The 21370-nt window shown below is 37.6% G+C and overlaps 1 protein-coding gene across 2 annotated transcripts in view; it reads right to left on the reverse strand.

Annotated features, from left to right (window-relative positions):
* Positions 1–18: 18 nt before the first annotated feature.
* The window catches only part of slc8a2b (solute carrier family 8 member 2b), a 109873-nt gene continuing 88521 nt past the window's right edge, over positions 19–21370 (reverse strand). Inside the window, exons 4-13 of one of the 2 annotated variants that reach the window (XM_084125941.1) lie at positions 20649–20876; positions 19078–19422; positions 17492–17947; positions 15860–16236; positions 14247–14350; positions 10953–10970; positions 10280–10404; positions 8244–8343; positions 7403–7681; positions 19–5373 (exon numbers count right to left, since the gene is read on the reverse strand). In XM_084125941.1, coding sequence (XP_083982067.1) covers positions 4997–5373; positions 7403–7681; positions 8244–8343; positions 10280–10404; positions 10953–10970; positions 14247–14350; positions 15860–16236; positions 17492–17947; positions 19078–19422; positions 20649–20876 — 2409 coding nt within the window. In that variant the 3' untranslated portion in view covers positions 19–4996. The remainder of the gene's footprint in view (positions 5374–7402; positions 7682–8243; positions 8344–10279; positions 10405–10952; positions 10971–14246; positions 14351–15859; positions 16237–17491; positions 17948–19077; positions 19423–20648; positions 20877–21370) is intronic. The other variant, XM_084125942.1, reaches the window with a different exon arrangement.

Below are 21370 nucleotides of genomic sequence, written 5' to 3' on the forward strand. Positions count from 1 at the left end.
TACAAACATACAACCAAAAACTCACACACATCTTTTCTTTTTACTTTTTTGAAGCTACAGGCTTTAAAACTGTAAGTCAAAGCAGTATACAAAGCAAGTGTTGTGTTTTCAGATTTTAAAGAATAGTGAGTTTTAAACATGAAAACAGTTCAAGTAAAAACAGTCATACTTTAGCTGAGGACAGTAAAGATGTACTAAACAAGAAATATTAACAGAAATATACATTTTACACTCATAGGTGCCATTTATGAACCTTAAAATAGTTTACTTTCTCTATTTGTATTATTTTTGATGAAAAAAGAAAGCTTACTGGAATGGTAAACTCAGTGTTGAACATAATGATGCTATCAAAACTTACTACAACACAGTTCTCTGAACTTGACTTTTGTGATCACTAGATGGCATTACAACTGCTGGATTTATTTGAGTAAATTATCTGATCTGTACATTTTACTGTCCTATTTGCATGATTGTATATACAAATTAACAGTAATAGGCCGACAGCAGCCTTTACATACGGAGATCCAATAATTTGAGTTTTGATGTGTTATATATAGATGTTATTACAAACCACTCAAGGACAGTACGTTTAAAATAAATAAACTATATTCAACAAGGTCTGCTTGAGCTCTAACAGCTACATCATTATTTTTTTCTTCTTAATTGGGACACAGTACACATCATGCCATTTTCTTCCAAACAAATGTCCTCAGCCTTTAGTTTTGTCTTGACTTTTTCTGTTACTGACATAACAAAATGAACAAAAACATACAAACATAAAATCCTTATATATTACTTCCTAGTGAATTATTACAGTATTTGATATATATATTAATGTCACATCATTTCTGACACATTATTAAAGTAATTTAACAGGCAGAAAGAGAATGATCACAGATAGAAGTGCACAAAAACAAGGCAGGGAGCAAGACCAGTTTGAGGTCGACACATACAACATACAAAAGGACAAGACAGATTCATAACATGAAAAGTAACAACTATTTTTCACATTTAGGCAGAAAAGAAATTAAGTGTAACAAACTGTTTATCAATATCTTCCTCACTTCCAATTCTATTTTAAAACAAGGAGGATCATTAATATAATATTGTGTGAAAGGGTACAAAAATGCCTGCAAGTAAAATAAAATAAAAATGCAAAATAAGAAACTAAAGATGGGATAATACAGTAAATGTAAACTTTGACACTAATAACAGCTCATGCGTACAAACAGGTACATCATGCATTTTGCACATTAGAGGCACATGTACAGCTTCACATTTACAGTAATGAACACAGTCCAACCGCTCAGAAATGCAACGTCATCACCAGACATGTGTTGGAAAAAGCCAAGATGGCCTTTTCTCAATGAACAACATGCCCTTAACACGGTTAACAGACAAGACAGTCACAGCTACAGTGTATTCTTACTCTGTTATCATGAGTTAAATTCCTTGTAAATTAATTAATAAATAAAAATAGCCTTTGGCCCAGTGCACAAGAAACTGTTTTACAGAGACATGTTACTTGCAATTCAAAAACACATGACAGATAGACAGACAGACAGATAGATAGATAGATAGATAGATAGATAGATAGATAGATAGATAGATAGATAGATAGATAGATAGATAGATAGATAGATAGATAGAGTGTGCAGCATGTACAGATGTATTTACTGCACTAATAAACACTGCAAATGGAGTCTGAATTATCATACAACATATATGGTGATTTCTTACAACCCAAGTAAACCTACTGAAAATATCTAAACATCTTGGAAATAGTTATCAAAAACCATTACATCAAGAGCTATTGAGCTTCCTATCAATTTGAGAACACTTGGAAATAGAAAAATCACCTACTGAAAATGTCGTATTCCAAAAAGGTTTTACAAAGCGTTCGACTTTGACAGAGTTGTAAAAAGAGTAAACATCTGACATTCAGGGCAATGGGTGATTTCTTCAGAGAAACTCCAGCTCGATTCCACAAAAACATAAGATCACTGATGATAAAACTGAATAAAATTAAAACCCATTAACTTTCAGAAAATCTCTATCACGCTCCTTGTCATTTGTCGGATTTATTGCACGTTCTCTTCGTAGTGTTAAGAAGAAAAAGCCAACATGCACTAAAGGAAACCTGGAAGCAAGCAAAAGGGTCAGGATAGGCACCAAGTATTACTGAAGGGTTTACTGTCACATATTGCACGCTTTGTCTCAATCAATTTGGTTTCTGTTGTACTCAGAGAAAACATAAACACACTAACACGTAACACAATACAGATACAATTATGAAATGTTATTAGCTAAGTCTCTTAAGGCAATAACTGATTTGGGATTCTGCTTATCTAAGATTGACCCCGTCCTTCAGGGTTTCAAATATGAAAATCTCTGTCAAAGAAAAGCAACATTTTCTTACATTTTCTAAAGCGAACCCCCATTGAACAATTTTTCTACTGATGTGTTTTAACAGTCCGTTTAAGCCAGTTGAAATTGATGCTGATGTTGAGCGAGTATAAAACAAGATTTCATGCTTTATCATTCACACAACATCTAAGTCAGAGAACATATTTCTCTCTGCCTGAATGCAATCAAAGGCATGAACGTTGTTCAACGTGAGAAATATGAAAATGTGAGGCAAAGCTTGCCACGTGAAAACACAGATCAATGGTGCTTTTTTTGTTTTTTTTTGTTCTTGAAAATAATAAGAAATCCTGATCTGCTTTTCAATAAATTAAATGTTCTTAATTAAGTACTGATCTCACACTAAAATATCATAAAAGAGATCTGGCAGCCATCGTTGTAGTCGCAGAATCTGTCGTCCCTTTTAGTAAACAAACATTGTAAACTTCAAATTCATGCATGTCTTCAGAGTCAACGCATGCCATTATAGATCTGCCAATATCTACTCAATCATGCATTTCGATTGACTAGACCACAGACAAAAGTCTAGCACAGATACACACAACGCACAGCTTTTTACAAACATCTACAGAACGGACAGATGAGCCGACGACATAAAAACGCTTAGAATCCCCTTAACGTACATATACACACAATCCTGAGTGCTCTACGAGTAAACAACATTTTATTGTGAATCTGTCAGGGACCAGACGATTCAAGGACCAATCAGCTTTCAGCACCACGCTAAAGAGTTTATAAAGAACCAATCAATGCGCAGCTCTTTAAATCATTAATTGTAAGAAGCCCCAGACAGCTTTACACAATGGCGAATCTGTACAACTTTAGTGTTTTGTTATGAGAACTTGGATGCATCAAATAAACGTGATCACACCCTAATAAAGTTGACATCCAAATCATTCGTCCTCCTAATAAACCTGTATTAAGGAGAAGATAAACTCTCAGTTACTTTGACTGGACTGAACTCCATTCGATGGAGACGTCTTTTATTCCTAGCATACTCTGAACACTGCTGTGGTCTCATTCTAAAGAGAGGAAAACAGTTTCACGCACATCCCAGTATAGGCTTGGAGATATGGAGATGACGGCGGGTGTTTTCCGGTGGGATTTTTTACATTGACACTTTTACAAGTGGACATAGAGAGAGTTCCATTGTCTCCAGGCAGCAGAAAGCGCAGAATGAACAATTGAAGATTCAAATCGTCATGATGTCATCAAGAGAGTTCCATTGTCTCTAGGCAACAGAATGAATGTAACAGTTGAAGATTCAAATCGTTATGATGTCATCGAGAACAGTGTTCCATTTCAGCAGGTCCCAGTCATAACACTGTGTGAGACGTTGAAGTGTGGAATAAGTGTTTGTGTAAAACTAAATGAAAATATCTGGATCCAACGTCTTTAAACTAGCAGAATATTGAGTCTGATGAGTTTGATGAATAACTTTCTAGTTCCATCTTCAATCATTCTTCCGTCCGTGAGCTGACGCAGCCCTATTTAGCCCTACTCTCATTTGCCACTATTTTGCTGCCTAATACGAATTTCTGGTATCGTTAAACATTTTTCATTTAGTCATTGTAGGGCACAATTAAAAGTCTTTGATCGCTTAGTGTCTCATGATCACTAATAAACAGCTAAGTCTGACAGATTTCCGGACAATATTTATGCAAAACAAATATTTCGTTATTTAGCATTCCTGTCACGTTACTGTAAAACTGAATTAGTGTTGGCTCTGATGAATGAGCAGTGCGACATCAATCACTCAAGCTGAAACATGAGTTGTACAGTACCATTTCAATTTAATTTGTGACTGTTAGGTGGTGCGGTCACACTAGACTGCATTATTATTAGTTATTTATATTTTATTTCTTATTAAAACAAGAAGCCCTAGAGCATGACATCATATCCTGCCGTGCATATTCTTTGCAGGCAGGGTCTAAAGTAATTTTGCATGCTTGAAAGTCCATCTTGCATTTTAATCTGGAGTCATATATTGTCCGATCTGTCAAGCAGCGATCGTAAAGAACTGCTTTAGTACAGAATGATGCACACAGCCCAAGCAAAACTGCTGATCTGTTAAGCAGCTCTATTGCTGGGCATTTTCATTAGCATCTAAAATGCCATCACTATAGTTGGCGTTTCCTTTTCTCTTTACTCTGATGTGTTGTGCCCTTGAACCGTTAAAAAGCCTGTTATGTCACAATGTCTGCAGTGCTAAACAAAAGTCGTCAGTTCTACCCATGAGCTCGAGAGACGAAAAGACTATTTTACATCATCGCTCCCTCTTTTGTTCTAGTGCTTTACACTCTTTTATGCCTTCTTTTGCTACATGCTTTGCATTCATAAACTCCTCTTCTTTCATCTCTCTCAAACATTGTCCATCTCTTGTTGTTTTTCTCTGAACTTCTTCCACCTTCCACCAATTCTCTACCAGGGTTCTTCGATACATCTAACTTGAACGATCCTTGTTTTACCAAATACGTGTTTTGTAAGTGTGTGTGCAAATTTGTGTGTTGATGTGTGTAGCTTCTTGGCTCCGAGCCTCCCCCCCTCCCCCTCCCTCTCTCTGCAGGGCCGTTCAGAAGCCCTTGATGTGGCAGTAGGCCTCAAGGCTGGAGAAGAGGATATAGAGGAACCACAGACCCAGAAAGAGGAGTGTAGTGAGTATACGCGAGACACGAGGGCCGCCCAGCTCTCCCCCGATTGACGGTCGGCGCCGGAACAGTAGTACCGCCATGCAGACGAAGGCAAAAATAGTGAAGAGTGTGACGGAGAAGGCCAATGATCCGGGGTCCACTTCAAACTTCTTGCCCTTGATGGCCCAGTACACGGCCGCCACGGACCAGGCCACGCCGATACCCAGAAACACGTTGACGGCATTGCTGCCGGTGACGTTTCCGATGGAGGCGTCTGCGTACTGATCCTGAGTAGCGGCGACTTTACTGGCGAATGTGTCTGAAAAAGACAGATAAAGAGCATGAGAAAATATAGGCATTAGTGGTCGACTTATATATGGACAAGGCTGATAAACTGGCCAATATTTGTGTAGCTTTTCATTTCTTAAGGCAAGACACGGCAGGCAAAAACATAGATTTTTCATGTAGTGGTCAGTTTTGAGATTTTGGGCTAGTTTACTCCTTCAATATGTGTTCTTTCAAGCTGCTATAAAGAAAACGTTGAAAATATACATTAAGATGTTTGTTTTATTACATTTTCTTTACTTGCGGCAGTGAGTTTCTCCCGAATTTACCAAGAAGTTATCATTCCAGCACGACATGCCAAGTTAACCTCTGTTTACTGAAGTCTGTCATGACCGGTATCATTGTAAAGCTCTGAGTCTCCTGCACAACACTATGTAACCCAAATATGGGCATTTCCTTTCTATCAGTAACCAATCGTGAACGTCCAAAGTGGGATTTAAAGCTAACGACGAAATCTCATTTAGAGCTATTTAAATCTTTAACTGCCGTTTTTGTCATTCTCCAGTACAAACATCTCAGCCTCTGAATTATTTTTTTCATCTTGTGTGTAAACAAAATGAAAAAAGAATTTTGCACCTGGCTTTATCATATGTTCAGATCTATCTACCGAAAATATATGCAAAATCATACATATTTAATGAGATAATGCCTAATTTGCATAATTAAACATACAAATTTCTAAAACTTGTAATACATTTTTTTTATATACTTGTGTAAGTAATCAACTGAGGAAGTTTCATGGTGATATCTATTATTTTAAACTTTTACCCTATTCACCTGTAGTGTCTTAATCAAACATGTAGGAAGACACATTATGGGCATATTCCAGGATGAATATGTCCAGTGTCAAGATTCATCAGGATCAAACTATGAAAGAATGTTTGTGAGGAGAATGAAGAATCAGTTTCACACATGAATCGGCTCCTCTGAGTCCAGATCTTAAATTCATTGAAAGTCTTTGGGATGTGCTAGAGGAGACTTGCATTGACAATACAAGATCTTGATCAAAAATGTATGCACCTCTTCATGGAAATAAATGTTGTGATGATATTTCCATGAAAAGGTGCATCAATTTTTCCAAACACTTTCAATGTGTGATCACTGCAATAATGATCCAATAATATACTCGTAATCAATTGCCTATTTAAATAATAAAATGCCTATTTAAAAATTGCCTTTTTTTGGCCGGCAATGTATAATATAATATAATATAATATAATATAATATAATATAATATAATATAATATAATATAATATAATATTATTAGATCTACACACATTAGATATTTAGATTTCATATTATTATTATTAATAATAATGTTTTTTGTGTCATTTATTTTTACTAAATTGTGATATAAAACTATATGCACTACCATTCAAAGTTTGGGGTAAGAAGAAATTAATATTTTTATTCAGCGGGGATGCATTAAACTGATAAAAAACGGACAGTAAAGACATTTATAATATTACAAAAGATCACTACTTTAAATATATGCTGTTTTTTTAAACTTTCTGTTCATAAAAGAATCCTAAAAAATAAACTGTATTACGGTTTCCACACAAATATGAAGCAGCACAACTGTTTTCAACACTGATAATAAACAGAAATGTTTCTTGAGCAGCAAATCAGCATATTAGACGGATTTCTGAAGGATCATGTGACGCTGAAGACTGGAGTAATGATGCATAAATTTTAACATATGTTCAAATAAAAAATGTAATAAAATTAAGTTAATTTAAATTATGATAATATTTCACAGTATCACTGTTTTTACTGTATCTTTGTTCAAATAAATGCAACCTTAGTGAGCAGAAGAATCTCACTGATATACCATACATTGATCCCAATAAGTAAAAGTAAAAATAAAAAGTATGTTTGTGCATTTTTGTTCCCAATAAATTCATCTTGCATTTATGCTGTGTTATTTAATGCAGTGTCATTCAGAGATTTAAAGTGTGGCTGAAGTGCCCATGAATACTGGATTTAATGTCCTGAAGCACACCTGGGATAGAAGTGCCCAGAGCCACGAACACAACAGCGGTGACAGTGTCCCGAAGGCCGACAGTGCAGCCGAAGTGAGACGCCAGGTCTCCGATGACCGCGGTGAGCAGGCCAATCACAATGATGGACACCACGAAACAGGCCCAGCCGTTCCAGTACTCCGTGGGCGGAACGAACGCGAACAGAACCTTCCAGAACACTGTCAGAAAGTGCATGACGTAATCGCAGCAGGACGGGAGACGCTCCTCTCGACCCTCATCATCATCATCGTCTCCATCACCTGAGGATGACACGCACAATTAAAGATTTAAACAACCACATTCTGGACAGTTTTACATGCGCAGTCATTAACACAACTAACCACCAGATGACAGTCTCACATCACTTACTGTACATGCCCCTCCATACACACACAACCTTATATCCTTCAATCCAAACCATTTTTTACACGTTTCATCATAACAAAATAAATATTGTTTGACTTTAAATAAACAGCACGGACCATTTCTATGGTACTTTTATGATGCATTTTAAGTTGTTATGGAAAATTGCACACTGAACACTCTTCTTTTCTGTTCCATGAAAGAAAAATGCACAAATGCTTACAAAACAAGTCATTTTTTATCTGAGCTATTGTGTATTGCTGAAGCTTCTGAGACTGAGCTTTTAAGAGGAGCAGTTTGAGAATGAAAGAGCCTCATTATGTGTTTATTAAGTCTGTGTATCGCTGAGGGAATGACATTTATACAGTGTGACTCATACAATGTATTCCTGTTTCAAAAGAGACATCCAACACACTGTTGAAGAACACAAAGGTGTGTGAGACAGACAGACAGACAGACCTGCACTGACGGTCACTGCATCTACGAACTGCTCTCTCCAGGAATGAGTGCCGATGACCAGCGCCAGGTTAGTCTTCTTGATCAGTTTATCAACGGTGCTCTGAAACACAGCAACACATCACTGGCAACATTTAAACCACAGGATTCAGTACATTTAAGGTTGTTCACATGACATCATTAATGTGGCCCATATCAGACACAATAAACTTGTGTTTAAACTCGCTTGACGTTTGCAGAAACTTTTCTCTGATGTCACAGTTCAGGATAATCACTAGTGAAAAGCTTGGGACTGTGCTTGTTCTTGGGACTCTCATTGTAATGGTGTCACCTGGTATATTTGTCACAATATTATTAACAACAAATTTCATAATATCATTTAATATATTATTTAATATTATGCACAATTATGATATATGACAACAAGTTAGATTGACATAAAAAATCATTCTGATGTCACTGTTCACTCTGATGTCATCATTTATTTATGTATGTTCAGAACTGAAAATATCAGAATTAATGTGATTCTTGCTCACAAAATAATAAACAAATATATAATAAATGGCAATAAATACATACTGTATATTATTATTATTATATATTTTCAGAATTTAAAATATTAGATTCAGTGTGATTTTTGTGATAAAAAACAATAATAAAAATAAATGTCTATATATAATAAATTATTAATATATGCATAAATATTATCAATAATAATAATAATAAAAATAAATACATATATTACTATTAATAGTATTATTATTATGATGATATATTTTCAGAATTTAAAATATCAGATTTGGTGTGATTATTGTTAACATAAACAATAATAAAAAATAAATATTTGTATACAATAAATACAATATATACAATAAAAAATATATGCATAAATATTATTTATAATAATAAACACACACACATGCACACACACACACACACACACACACACACACATAATAAAGAAAGAAAGAAAGAAAGAAAGAAAGAAAGAAAGAAAGAAAGAAAGAAAGAAAGAAAGAAAGAAAGAAAGAAAGAAAGAAAGAAAGAAAGAAAGAAAGAAAGAAAGAAAGAAACAGATCTGGACCACTGAAGTGCTGGCAATGAACTTTTTTTTATATTACTATCATACCAACCTAATTCATATCATCAGAATTTAATCAACCCATCAAATTTTGCTGTCATCAACAAGAATGAACAGAGCTGAAAAACATAATGCATCTTTTCACCCCGGGTAATCATTAAGTGAGAGCTTCAAATTATAATTTTTTGTAAATACTCATAAACAGTTAGAACTGAAAATTATGCACTGCAAATATGAAAAAAAAAATTCTAACCATCATGTGCAGGAATACATTGGGAATCTACTGGGAATCACAAGCTATGGTTATCAATAAGCATATGGCTATCAATGATGCATGTGCATTTTTCATGCCGTATACCACATAACCTAAATAGACCTGTACTGAACGCTGTACATGAAGAACAGATTAGCATGCATGATTTCACCATGTGACCTTATGTCATGTCTTTTTAGAGGTTGAAGAACAGATGGAGTAAGACTGAAAAATGGCATCATGATTTCTTTTAAATAAATTAAAATGCTTTACCTTACATTAATTAGAATAAAAGTAAAATATTAAAATACAATAAAATATGGACTGACTGCTTTTAATGTTTTCAGATGGGATACCTTACAGTAAATTCATAGGACTTAAATAAAATAAAATAAAATAAAATAAAATAAAATAAAATAAAATAAAATAAAATAAAATAAAATAAAATAAAATAAAATAAAATAAAATAAAATAAAATAAAATAAAATAAAATAAATAAAAAATAAAATATGGACCTACAATTTATAATGTTTCTAGATGTGATGCTTTACATGCTTTAAATTCACATATATATATATTTTATATATATATATATATATATATATATATATATATATATATATATATATATAAATAAATAAAATAAATAAATAAAAATAAACAAAATATGGACTGACTATTTTTCCAGGTTTTCAGATGTAATACCTTAAATTCATAGGACTCCTCGATCACCACCTCCAGCCGGCTGTGCTCCCCCAGAACAGGTTTGCCCATCTCCGCTATCTTCCTGGCCTCCTCCTCCTCTGTGCTCAACTGTGCCTCCGGATCCTCTGAAAGAGACACACGATAAAGGAAAAGAAACAGACAGAAGACAGAAAAGAATGAGATACAACAGGCAGGAAATGGAGGGCATTCCCCTTCCCTGTCAATCAAAAACATAACAGCTCAACCAATTAATACGACACCACGTACAACACCACGACACACACACACAAGCGAAACAGCACGGTTTGAAGTCAGGCTTTGAGAGATGTTCTGAATGCATGTGATGCCTCTGTGCCAGACTGTGGATTTACAAACTCCACACTAAAAATTTACAACCATTTTACTTTCTTTCAGAGTGAAAAAGATTCAGAGAGTAAAAACTGGGATTGATTAGATTGTGAAAACTACCATTGAGATTTTTTAGATTGTGAAAACTACCATCTAATCTTTTGAACTCCTCTCTTTCAGCGGTCCCTCTTTTCACACCATAATCGTGTCCCTCAAGGGTTCAGGGAAGCTTCTAGCCCTTTTTCTCTTCTCTTCTGAGTGTGTAACATGAGGATTAGTGTGGACACATGTCAGAGTTTGATCAGAGGTTGATCTGAAACCTTACCTTGGTTCAGCAGCAGGGCTGCGTGGTGTAAGGAGGGACAAGAGAGATGGAGTTAGTGCTGAAGATGAGTTTACTCCATTAATAAACACACACAAACACACACATACACACACAAACACACACAACCACACGCATCTACACACATCTCGGAGCCGTGGTCCTGTTCCAAACCCTAGTGAGCTGCCTCTCTGAATACTAAGGGAATACCTGTCTTGTTTGGTTCGATTGAATTGAACCCATGTTCGTTTCCCCCCTTGGTGCGGATCTTTTGGGCAGGTGTGAATACAGCAATCGCACTCGGGTATGGATCAAACAATCATACCGAGACCCAGCTGAAGAGGTGGTCTCGGTCTGGTTCCAAACAAACTCTGGTACAGCTCACATAAGAGCATGCTCTCTCTGCCGGAACCGTCTTGCAGCATATCTTAGTCTTCGCAAAATTCTAATTACAACATCGTATAGGGACGTCCCACGTGACGTCACGCCATTTGGAGCAGCCATTTTGACGGTATAGAAAATGCTAAACCGCTGGTGATAATACAGGTCGTCGCGAAATATTCACCTATTTTTCTATCATGCCTGAGCGATGCTGTGCAGTTGGATGCGATGAGATACGAGTTGCTGACCCATCCGGACTCGTGATACCGATAACCTGCTAAGCTTTTGTATGCTTTTAATGAAGCTCCGGTGTAGCGTGATGGGAAGTGAATAAGGTAGCTGTAAATGTCACCGAACTCAATGTCAGGAAGTTTTTCTACACATTTAATGCCTGTAAAAAGAACTTGTGGTGCTTCATAAGGATCTATGATTCCTAATTCCTTTATCTTACTCTTGTATATTTCTTTTTGTGATGACATGACGTGAAGAGTTGCCTAGCTGACGGCCGCTGCGCTAGATAGTGGTCAGTGTTCGTCTGACGGCGACGCTGAAGTGTGTGAGAACAAATGAATAACATCAGTGCGAACCACGAACATTTATTTATTTGGATTAAATATTTAAATATTAAATTTTAATCATTCTGTGTCATTTTTCAATGTCAATCTTTTCACTATTTACATGTTTATGGCCAAAATGCTATAATATTCAAAGTTGACTGTCGTTCTCCTCTACCCTGTGTACATTAAATAGCCTAACGTTAGCCTATTAGCCTAACGTTAGCCTATTTAATCATTACAGGCACCTCGCGAGCATTCATTCATTCAACTATTTTAAAAGACTGGAATAAACACCAGCACACACAAGCAATTTTTTTTTATAGTCAATTTAATTAAAAAATGTAAACCCAACAGGTATGAAATGTCAGAAAGAGAAAAAAAACTGTTAATGGGAAGACGAGCATAGGACTGCTGCAGCTTAGTGGATATATTTAGCCTATTTTTTATTCAGATTGCACAGTTGGAAAGAAAATATATTTATAGGAACATTTCAGCAGGCTCAAGATAATTAATACAGTGACCATTATTCATTATTTTAATCAATTCGCAGCCATAAAACATGTGATAATCCGCATTCTCATGCATGTAGGTGCGCTGAAGTATTCCGTCAAAATGGCTGACACGCGGCTAGGGGTCACGTGACTGGGATATCCCTATAGATGACTGTGGTATGAGGCAGAGGGCCGTGAGAGAATGGTGGAGTATCTGCGCGACGCACCGGTTTCGTATCTCACGGAGGAGTGGAAGAATAAAATAGAGAGTGATGACAGTGAAGGACAAGAGAGAACCAGGCCTGGACTTTTATGTTATGTTTTGTTTATGTGTCGGCAGTCGTCCGTGAGGGGCTGCCGTTTTTACTTTCGTTTTGAGTTTGACAATGACATTGTATCATATGATGCTCATAAGTTTCTTCATATTGCATTAGTAGCAGATAACACCAAATCAGTAAAAGAATAAAAACTGCACTACGTGTGAATAAACCCTAAAACAGCATTCTAACGAAATGGCACCTCAAAAGAGATTGATTTGAAATGCTCAGACAAATAGCACTGTTCATATGATGCACGCAATAAACAGTGCAAAGTCCCTTTTGTATTATATTGTGAGTGTAAACTCTCCAGTGCTACTTGCACTGCTTCGAGCGGGATTTCAACCGGCGTCTCTAGCATGGAATGGCATGGCGCGCTAACAAGGTCGTTAAAGACCACAGTATCTTGAGTCCAAGGGAGTGAGGTTTACACGCACAGCTCTTACTAGTTTGCCTCCATTAAACTCACCCCCCTAAACCTCACTCCCATCTGGGTCATGGCACCAAATGTAATCCCTCCAGTCCAACTCGACCCACTCCAAGTAGGGTTTGAACCGGCGTCTCCGGCATGGGAGGTGGGGGCGCTAACAATGACGCAGTCTCTAGCATCAGTCCCTAACGTGCCTCTTAAGGCCAGGGGAGTGAGGTTTACATGAAATTTGGACAGCTCTTACTAGCTGGCCTCAGTTACACTCACCCCAAAACCTCACTCTTATCCGGGTCACGGCACCAAATGAAATGCTCCAAGTGGGATTCGAACTGGGGTGTCTGGCATGGGAGGCATGGGAGGCATGCTAACAAGGATGCTAGCTGGCCTCTGTTACACGGGTCATTTTGACCCACAACAAAAAAATGTGTTGTCATTGTATCATTTGCACGTCTTGCTAATACTCGCATGCCGAAGCGCGCACACACAAAGAGGCGAATTGATTCAGCATCTCCTTGAGCTTGAATAAACACATACGCATACAATATGTCAAAATACCTGTCTTGGCAAGTATTCTTGTAAACACAGTCGGTTATGTCTTGAGTGAACGTGAACAGTTGAGAAATAAATCATATCATTAAATTGGATCCGTGCATTAAGTCTTAAAGTGACAGCAGCCTATAAATACCTGCTGCTATCTATCATTAACTTTAATCAAACAACAAAACACATCTTTAACAAAGATTAATCTGTATTTAATTTATACAGTGAACACTAGAGTGTAATTTTACATTTAGGCCTAATTATAAAATTTCTGTACCCGAATACTACATTTAATTTATTTGCAACTTTGTTATTGTATTTTATTTATGCTTGTAATTGGTGTACTTGTTCTTTTTTGCAGATCCAAAAAATGATCTGACCCGTGACTCAAAATCCGTAATATGATCTGAACCATGAGTTTTGTAATCCGTTGAACCACTACTGTCTAGATAGGCAGCTCATTAGGGCTGGAGCGAAGCCAACTGTATCGAAAATCACTTGAACCCGAATGTCAAATGAATTCCCAAAACCACTCTAAAACCAATAGAGCTACTTTCTTGTTCTCGTAGTGCAAAACACACCTGAGATGCCCCTCTTCAGCCAGCGAGGTTCCTCAAGAACGATGAAGAAATTCTCATGTTTCTCGTACTCTTCATCATCAATGATCCTCACCTGAAAGGTCTGACTGCAGACATGCACACACAAACACACACACAGACAAATATACACAAGTAATCAGAAATTCAGGTGGTGGCTTTGAAGTCTCACATCGATTACTGCGACAAGTGACAGAAAACTGAGACGAAAAAGGAAAATGGCAGAAAGCTGGAACTGCATAATGACACACACACACAAACACGCGCACACACACACACACACACACACACACACCATTATAAATACTTAATGCCATTCCTCAGGGGTCATGAACAGCAGCGCTTCACCCTGACATGAAATCACATTAAAAGAACTGATGAATGATCAACACACACACACACACACACACACACACACACACACACACACACACACACACACACATATAAACAACATATAAACAACATACAAATACACATATATAGGCACAAAACCATGCTCACACAAATCATGGAAAAATATAAGCATTTAAATCACTTCAAAAGGCTGCATGTCAATATTTAATCACAGACACACATGCTCCCATTATAAACCTCATTGCACAAAAAAACGGAATCCACAATGCTCTTTGTAAGGACGCTATATTGTTGAGTAGGGTTGGATTTACGTCCAGCATTGACATGTACACAGGAAAATCGTAATGTTTAGTGCTCATCCATAATGTAGGACACTGTCAGGTTCATCCGGCATAGTCAGACTCCAGACAGACGGAAACGTTGCATCCACTAACTGATCGCACTGGCTCACGCATACTAAGCTAGCTCACTATAGCTCATTCTCCAGGGATTTCCCGCCAAATGTATATACTGTAATGTCTCAAATCATGTGTCTTATTCAGGGGAGGAGTTCGTCATCAGACATTTTCATCTGCTGGATGATAAAACGGGAGAAAAGTCATATTGTAGGAGGAACCAGAGCTATATCCAGAGACAAGAGGATCACTGAGACAGTTATACACCCTAGCAACTGTCTATCAACTCTCTAGTAACCACCCAGCACACTTTAGCAACTATCTATCAACTCTCTAGTAACTGTCTATCAACTCTCTAGTAACCACTCAGAACACTGTAGCAACTGCTTATAAACTTCCTACTCAGAATCCCATAGCAACTGCCTAGCAACTCTGGTAACCACTCAGAACACCCTAGCAACTCTATAATATATACTAACAACACAATAACAACTGCCTAGCAACACACTAGTAACCATTCAGAATGCCTACTTTAAGAAACTACCCAGAATACCCTGGAAACTGCCTAACAACTCTCTAGTAACCAGTAAGACCACCCTAGCAACTACCCAAGTCTCTAGTAAGTAACCATTCAGAACACCTTTGCAACTGCTGAGCAACTCTCTATGAACCACTCAGAACACCCTAGCAACTCTCTAGTAACCACCCAGCACACCTAGCAACTGTCTAGCAACACACTAGCAACCACTCAGAGCACCTAAGCAACCACTCAGAATATCCTTAGCTATGCACAGCCAAACACAGCTATATCTGATTTCTTTTGTCTTTTCACAGAAGCACACTCACGTTGTCTGGTCGTTGGCGAATTCCAGCTCTCCGTGTGTGTCCTCGTAGTCGACCCCTCCCCCATGGGCCGATCCGGGCTCTGTGTGGTACGGAATGATCACGGTTCCGCGGGCGCCAGAGTTCCGGACCACCGTCACCTCCATGGTGCCCACGCTCTCGCTCACTCGCACCATGTGGTCTGTAAAAGTGAAGATCCCCGCGTGGTCGTCGTCCAGGATGGTGACCGTAGCCATCAGCGGTTCCACCAGACGGGCCTTGGGACCCTGATCCGTGTCGTCACTCTCAAACATACCCTCGGCATCACCGATACGCAGATTCAGCAAACGCACAAAGAAATGTTCGTCTTCCTCAAAGATGTCATCGTCGATGATTCCCACCTAGAAAGAGACATACAGATGTCTATAAACTTTCAGTGAAGTGATTTTACTTCAGTACAGCTCAGAATATGCACCGTGGACAAGTACTTTAGTGACTTAACATTCATCACACATGGATTTGTAGGGCTCTGATTTTTTTCGGATCAATGCATCTCTCATTCTGAATCCTCTCTGTCTTTTTGGCAAAGAGACTGTCAATCATTGTCACTCCCTAATGACAGACTCTACAGCCCTGTTACCATGGATACACAGCCCTGTCCATCTCAGCAGAGTGGATGTTTGTCTCAAAGGAAGTGTACAACATGAAAGATTAAGAGGCTTTTAAGGTACAGAATAAAGCATTATCCTTGAGACTCACCTGTTCATGAAAGATTCCTGTTAATGGATATAAAAGAATCAGTACTAGACTAAACCTTTTGATCTAGGACTTCTAGAAACTGTATGTGGTGAACATGCTCTAAGAAAACTTAGAAAGTAACTTAGAAATTGGTATCACATACTCAGATACTTGAGACTATCACTAGTCGAGACCAGATCCACTTGCAGGTTGTTCAACTGGTTAAAATTCTGTTCAGATAAAGGTATCTGAATATTCAAACTGAATATTCAGATACTTGAGACCATCCCAACTGATTAATCATCTACACCAGCTTGGGCCACCTTATGACCATAAATAGTCAGTTTGGACAAGGTAGATACCATGTAAAACCATCTACTGGTTTCTGCTGGACCAAACTATATGTTGTAGACATGTTCTGAGAAAACTTACAAAGAAAGAATTGTGTAGTACTACGAAGTTCATGCAAATACTTTTCATGATCAATCATTGGTGACACTTCCAAATATTTGGATACTTGAGACCATCCCAACTTCTTAACCAGCTAGACCAGCTTGGACAAGATTTTGAGCATAAATGATCAGTTTGGACAAGATAGAGAAACCATGTAAAACCATCTACCAGTTTCTGCTGGACCAAACTTTATGTTGTGGACATGTTCTTAGAAAACGTACGAAAAAAAGAAACGTATAGAACCACAAAGTTCATGCAAATACTTTTCATGATCAATCATTAGTGACACTTCTGAATATTCGGATACTTGAGACCATCCCAACTGATTAACCATCTAGACCATCTGGGACCAGATAATGAGCATAAATGATCCGTTGGGACAAGATATAAACCTTGCAAAACCATCTACTGGTTTAAGCTGGATTTTCAAGCAATGTTTTCTTTTCTCCTTTCACTCCTTCTCACCTTAATGTCTTTCTTGGTTTCTCCAGGTTTGAACACCAGCGTCCCTTCGCAGTACTTATAATCTGATCCAGCGTTGGCCGTGCCATCTTCTGTACAGTAGTCAATGTAGAAAGTGCTCTCCCCCAGGCCTCCTCGACACACCACAGGTATCATGATGGCGCCGCAGTTCTCCATGCACTGGACATGCGCGCTCTCGAAGGAGATGCGGCTGCAGACGGCCAGATCGGACTCCTCCAAAGGCTCGTTGCCGCCCACCACAACAGTGCGGCGAGAGTGATCCGCCGTGTGTTTCTTCAGCACATTACCGGCCCCAATCATCATGCGTGTGGCCTGGACACGATAAAAAGCACGACTTTTCTGCTGATGAAGGAGGGCGTAGTAGTTGGCCAAGTCTACCAGCTGATCCAGCTCCTTATCTGGATATTTCTGCTTCAGGTCCTTCAGGATACGGATCACCTGCCAAGCAACATTCAAAGGTCAGTGGCAGTTCTGCAAGTCCAATTTCAGTTCTTTCATAATATACTCTCCCTTGTGCTGTTTCAAACCTGAAAATAGCTGTAGCTTTCAATGCTCAATGTGAGCATATGACTCACTCTGCCAAGTTTTACGTCAATGACACCAACCAAACAGAACTGGTTCTCACAAATTGTGAGTCAAATGCAAATTAGATTTGAGACTTATAGCTGAGGGAAAGAACTTAAATTTCAGCCTGTTCCTCATGTTAAGCTATCACTATACTACACAAGACATGGAATATAGCACCTTGGCTGTATGGACGTTGCTTACAGTTATTTTTTACTTTTCTGGAGTTTCGCAACTGACACTTTGACGCTTCAAAAAGGTTCATAAAGAGATCGTGAAACGAATCCATATGAATTGAGCGGTTTAGTCCGAATTTTCTGAAGAGACTCGATCGCTTTATATGATGAACAGATTTAATTTAGGCTTTTATTCACATATCAGCGAATATAAACAGAAGCTCAACCAAACCTACTTGATGCGCGAGAACCAACCTCATTGGTTCTCTTGAGCTTCAGTTTACCACAACTGATGTGTGAGTTGATGAATGTTTATACGTGAATAAAAGCCTAAATTCAATCTGTTCATCATATAAAGCGATCGAGTCTCAAATCATATGGATTAGTTTTACGATCGCTTTATGAACTTTTTGAAATGTCAGTTGCGAAGCTGTCAATGGAGGGACAGAAACCTCTCAGATTTCATCAAAAAGATCTTCATTTGTGTTCCGAAGATGAATGAAAGTCTTACGGGATTGGAAAGACATGAGGGCGAGTAATTAATGACAGAATTTTCACTTTTGGGTGATCTATCCCATGGTTATGGGTTCCATGGTTATTGAAATATTATATTATATTATATTATTATAATATTTTATATTTCAGTGCTTTGGCGTTTACTCTGAAAACTTTTGTGTTTTCTCTCAAAACTTTTGTGTTCCTCTGAGAAACTTTTTAGTATGGTGTCTCGGATTGAAAAACATGTCAACCAAGGTGAAATTGAAAGTTCTGTGAGTAGGTATGAATGCATAAATGTTTGTTTAAATGAGTGCATGTGTATTTTCTCACTTCTTTACGGCTCTCGTCCAGTTCCTTGGCACCGTCCATGTAAACGGTCGTGCTGTTGGAGTTTGGTAGAGTTGCCATGGTGCCTGTTGTGTTGCTGGTCCCATCCTGGTAATGTTCCTGTGTGACGATCCCTATGGCTCCACCCCTCAGTGGAAACTTGCCGTCCATCATCATCTCCATACCTTTGGGGGTCATTTCCCCCTCTGTCTCAACAACAACACCTGTTCTTTTGTCGGCACGGTAGCGTTTGGACATGTACTTGTAGAAAAGGAGGCGCCGGTCAGCGATCCACGCCAGAATCACACAAACGGGGAAATAGCAGAGAGTGACAAGAGCTTCCCATATCTACACACACACATACACATCAATACAGCAAACACACAAAGTAAACAGACCACAGATTAGTGCTTTGGGGAGAAAAGACCACAGCAAACAAAAGAAAAACAAACAGTCTGATGTGAAACAAGTAAAGAGGCACTTCTAGCTACATTAAACAGAGACAAACAGCTCGGTACCTGCTCACTTCACCATTACAAATGACTCAATATGGTCTTGTTGTCTGAAGGACCAGTAGATAAACAACATTTATAATCATTTCGTATGACTTAGTAAAGCACACAGTGTTTGTCACACACATATTGTACTTATATATACAAGTAAATCTGCCAAAAAATGTCTTAGTCACATTTCAAGTTAAAATCAAAAGAAAAAAAATTATAGTTTATTTCTTTATTAATAAAATAAAGTTCTTTTCTATGAACAGTAAGATTTTTTTTTACATTGCTTTGTATTATTTTTATGACAATTCAGCACATTCCACTGCCAAATTCTCATATCTGTAATATCTCCAGACTATTACTTTTGAGATTTCAGTAATTCTCACTATTCTCAATGGTGATTCTCATTAGATTCTCATTTGTGTAAATCGTTACTTTTCATGAGAATGAGATTTTTTTAGACATTTACTAAAGGGATTTGCGGTGAAGTTATCATAATTGTCATGAAAATATATGCAATGCAAAATATCTTTAATGTTCTCTAAGGCTTTGGCAATTGCATATAATTTGGATATCAAGTGTTATTTTTTTTTGTATTATATGCATAAATATGCATGTACTATGTTACTTTGCATATAGCGAAACTGATATGTACATTTTAAAACTGAATAAAAAAGTGCTGATTTTAGGGATGAAACATGACCTGGACCTAATATAGTTTTGTGGGATTCACACACACACACACACACACACACACACACACACACACACACACACACACACACACACACACACACACACACACACACACACACACAATGATTTTTATACCCTACAAACTGTATATTCTATCCCCTAACCCTAAACCTACCATAAAAAAAAAAAAACTTTTTGCATTTTTACATTTTCAAAAAACATAATTGAATATGATTTAAATATATGATAAGTTGTTTTCCTCATGGGGACCAAAAAAAAAGTCCTGTAGGGTAAAAACATTTCTGGTATTGCCATCCTTGTGGGGTAAACGTAGGGTTTACCACGAACACACACACACGCACGCCCGCGCACACACACCTCCACGACTCCAGGTGAGATGACTGCCAGGATCAGGTAGAGCCAGATGTAAGCGAAGATACTCCAGAACGCGGTGATGAAGAAGACTCTCAGATGTTTAATCTTCCTCACCTCGCCTTCAGGAATCACCCACACACAGATTCCAATGATAACAAACATATTAAAGGCAGCGCTGCCCACAATGGTGCCTGGACCCAGCTCACCGGACTCAAAACCATGACCACACACCTGAAACACACAAAATCACAGCCAATCAGAACACATCTGAGCTTTAATGTATACAGTAGCAATGTGGAGCAGCAGATTTTTGGGCCAATGAGATTTTGTGAGTAGTTTAAGTTATAGGAATTTTGTTATTTGCTTTAGTCATTTTTATTTTGTTAATATGTTTTATTTTATAGTTTTTTTGTTTACATTTTAATTTAATTTATATTTACTTCAGTTTTAGTTTGAGTAATTTTAGTACTTCAAGTTAAACTTATTTATTTCAACATTTCTAATTCTCATTCATTTTTAAAAAGTTTTTTTATCTACTTAAAAAAAAAGTTTTTTCAACTTTATTTCAATTGAACTCAAACCATTTTAATTATTTTTTTTTTAGGCCACAATGCTATCGGCTCCAACAATAGTTTTTAGCAACCAACAACAAAACTGACTGAAGTTTGGAAGATGATGTATAAGGTAATAAAATGCAGAAAGGGGTTGAGGCACAAATTAAATAA

This window comes from Abramis brama (assembly GCF_963993115.1).
Source record: "Abramis brama genome assembly, chromosome: 10".
In the NCBI taxonomy this organism is placed as follows: Eukaryota; Metazoa; Chordata; class Actinopteri; order Cypriniformes; family Leuciscidae; genus Abramis; species Abramis brama.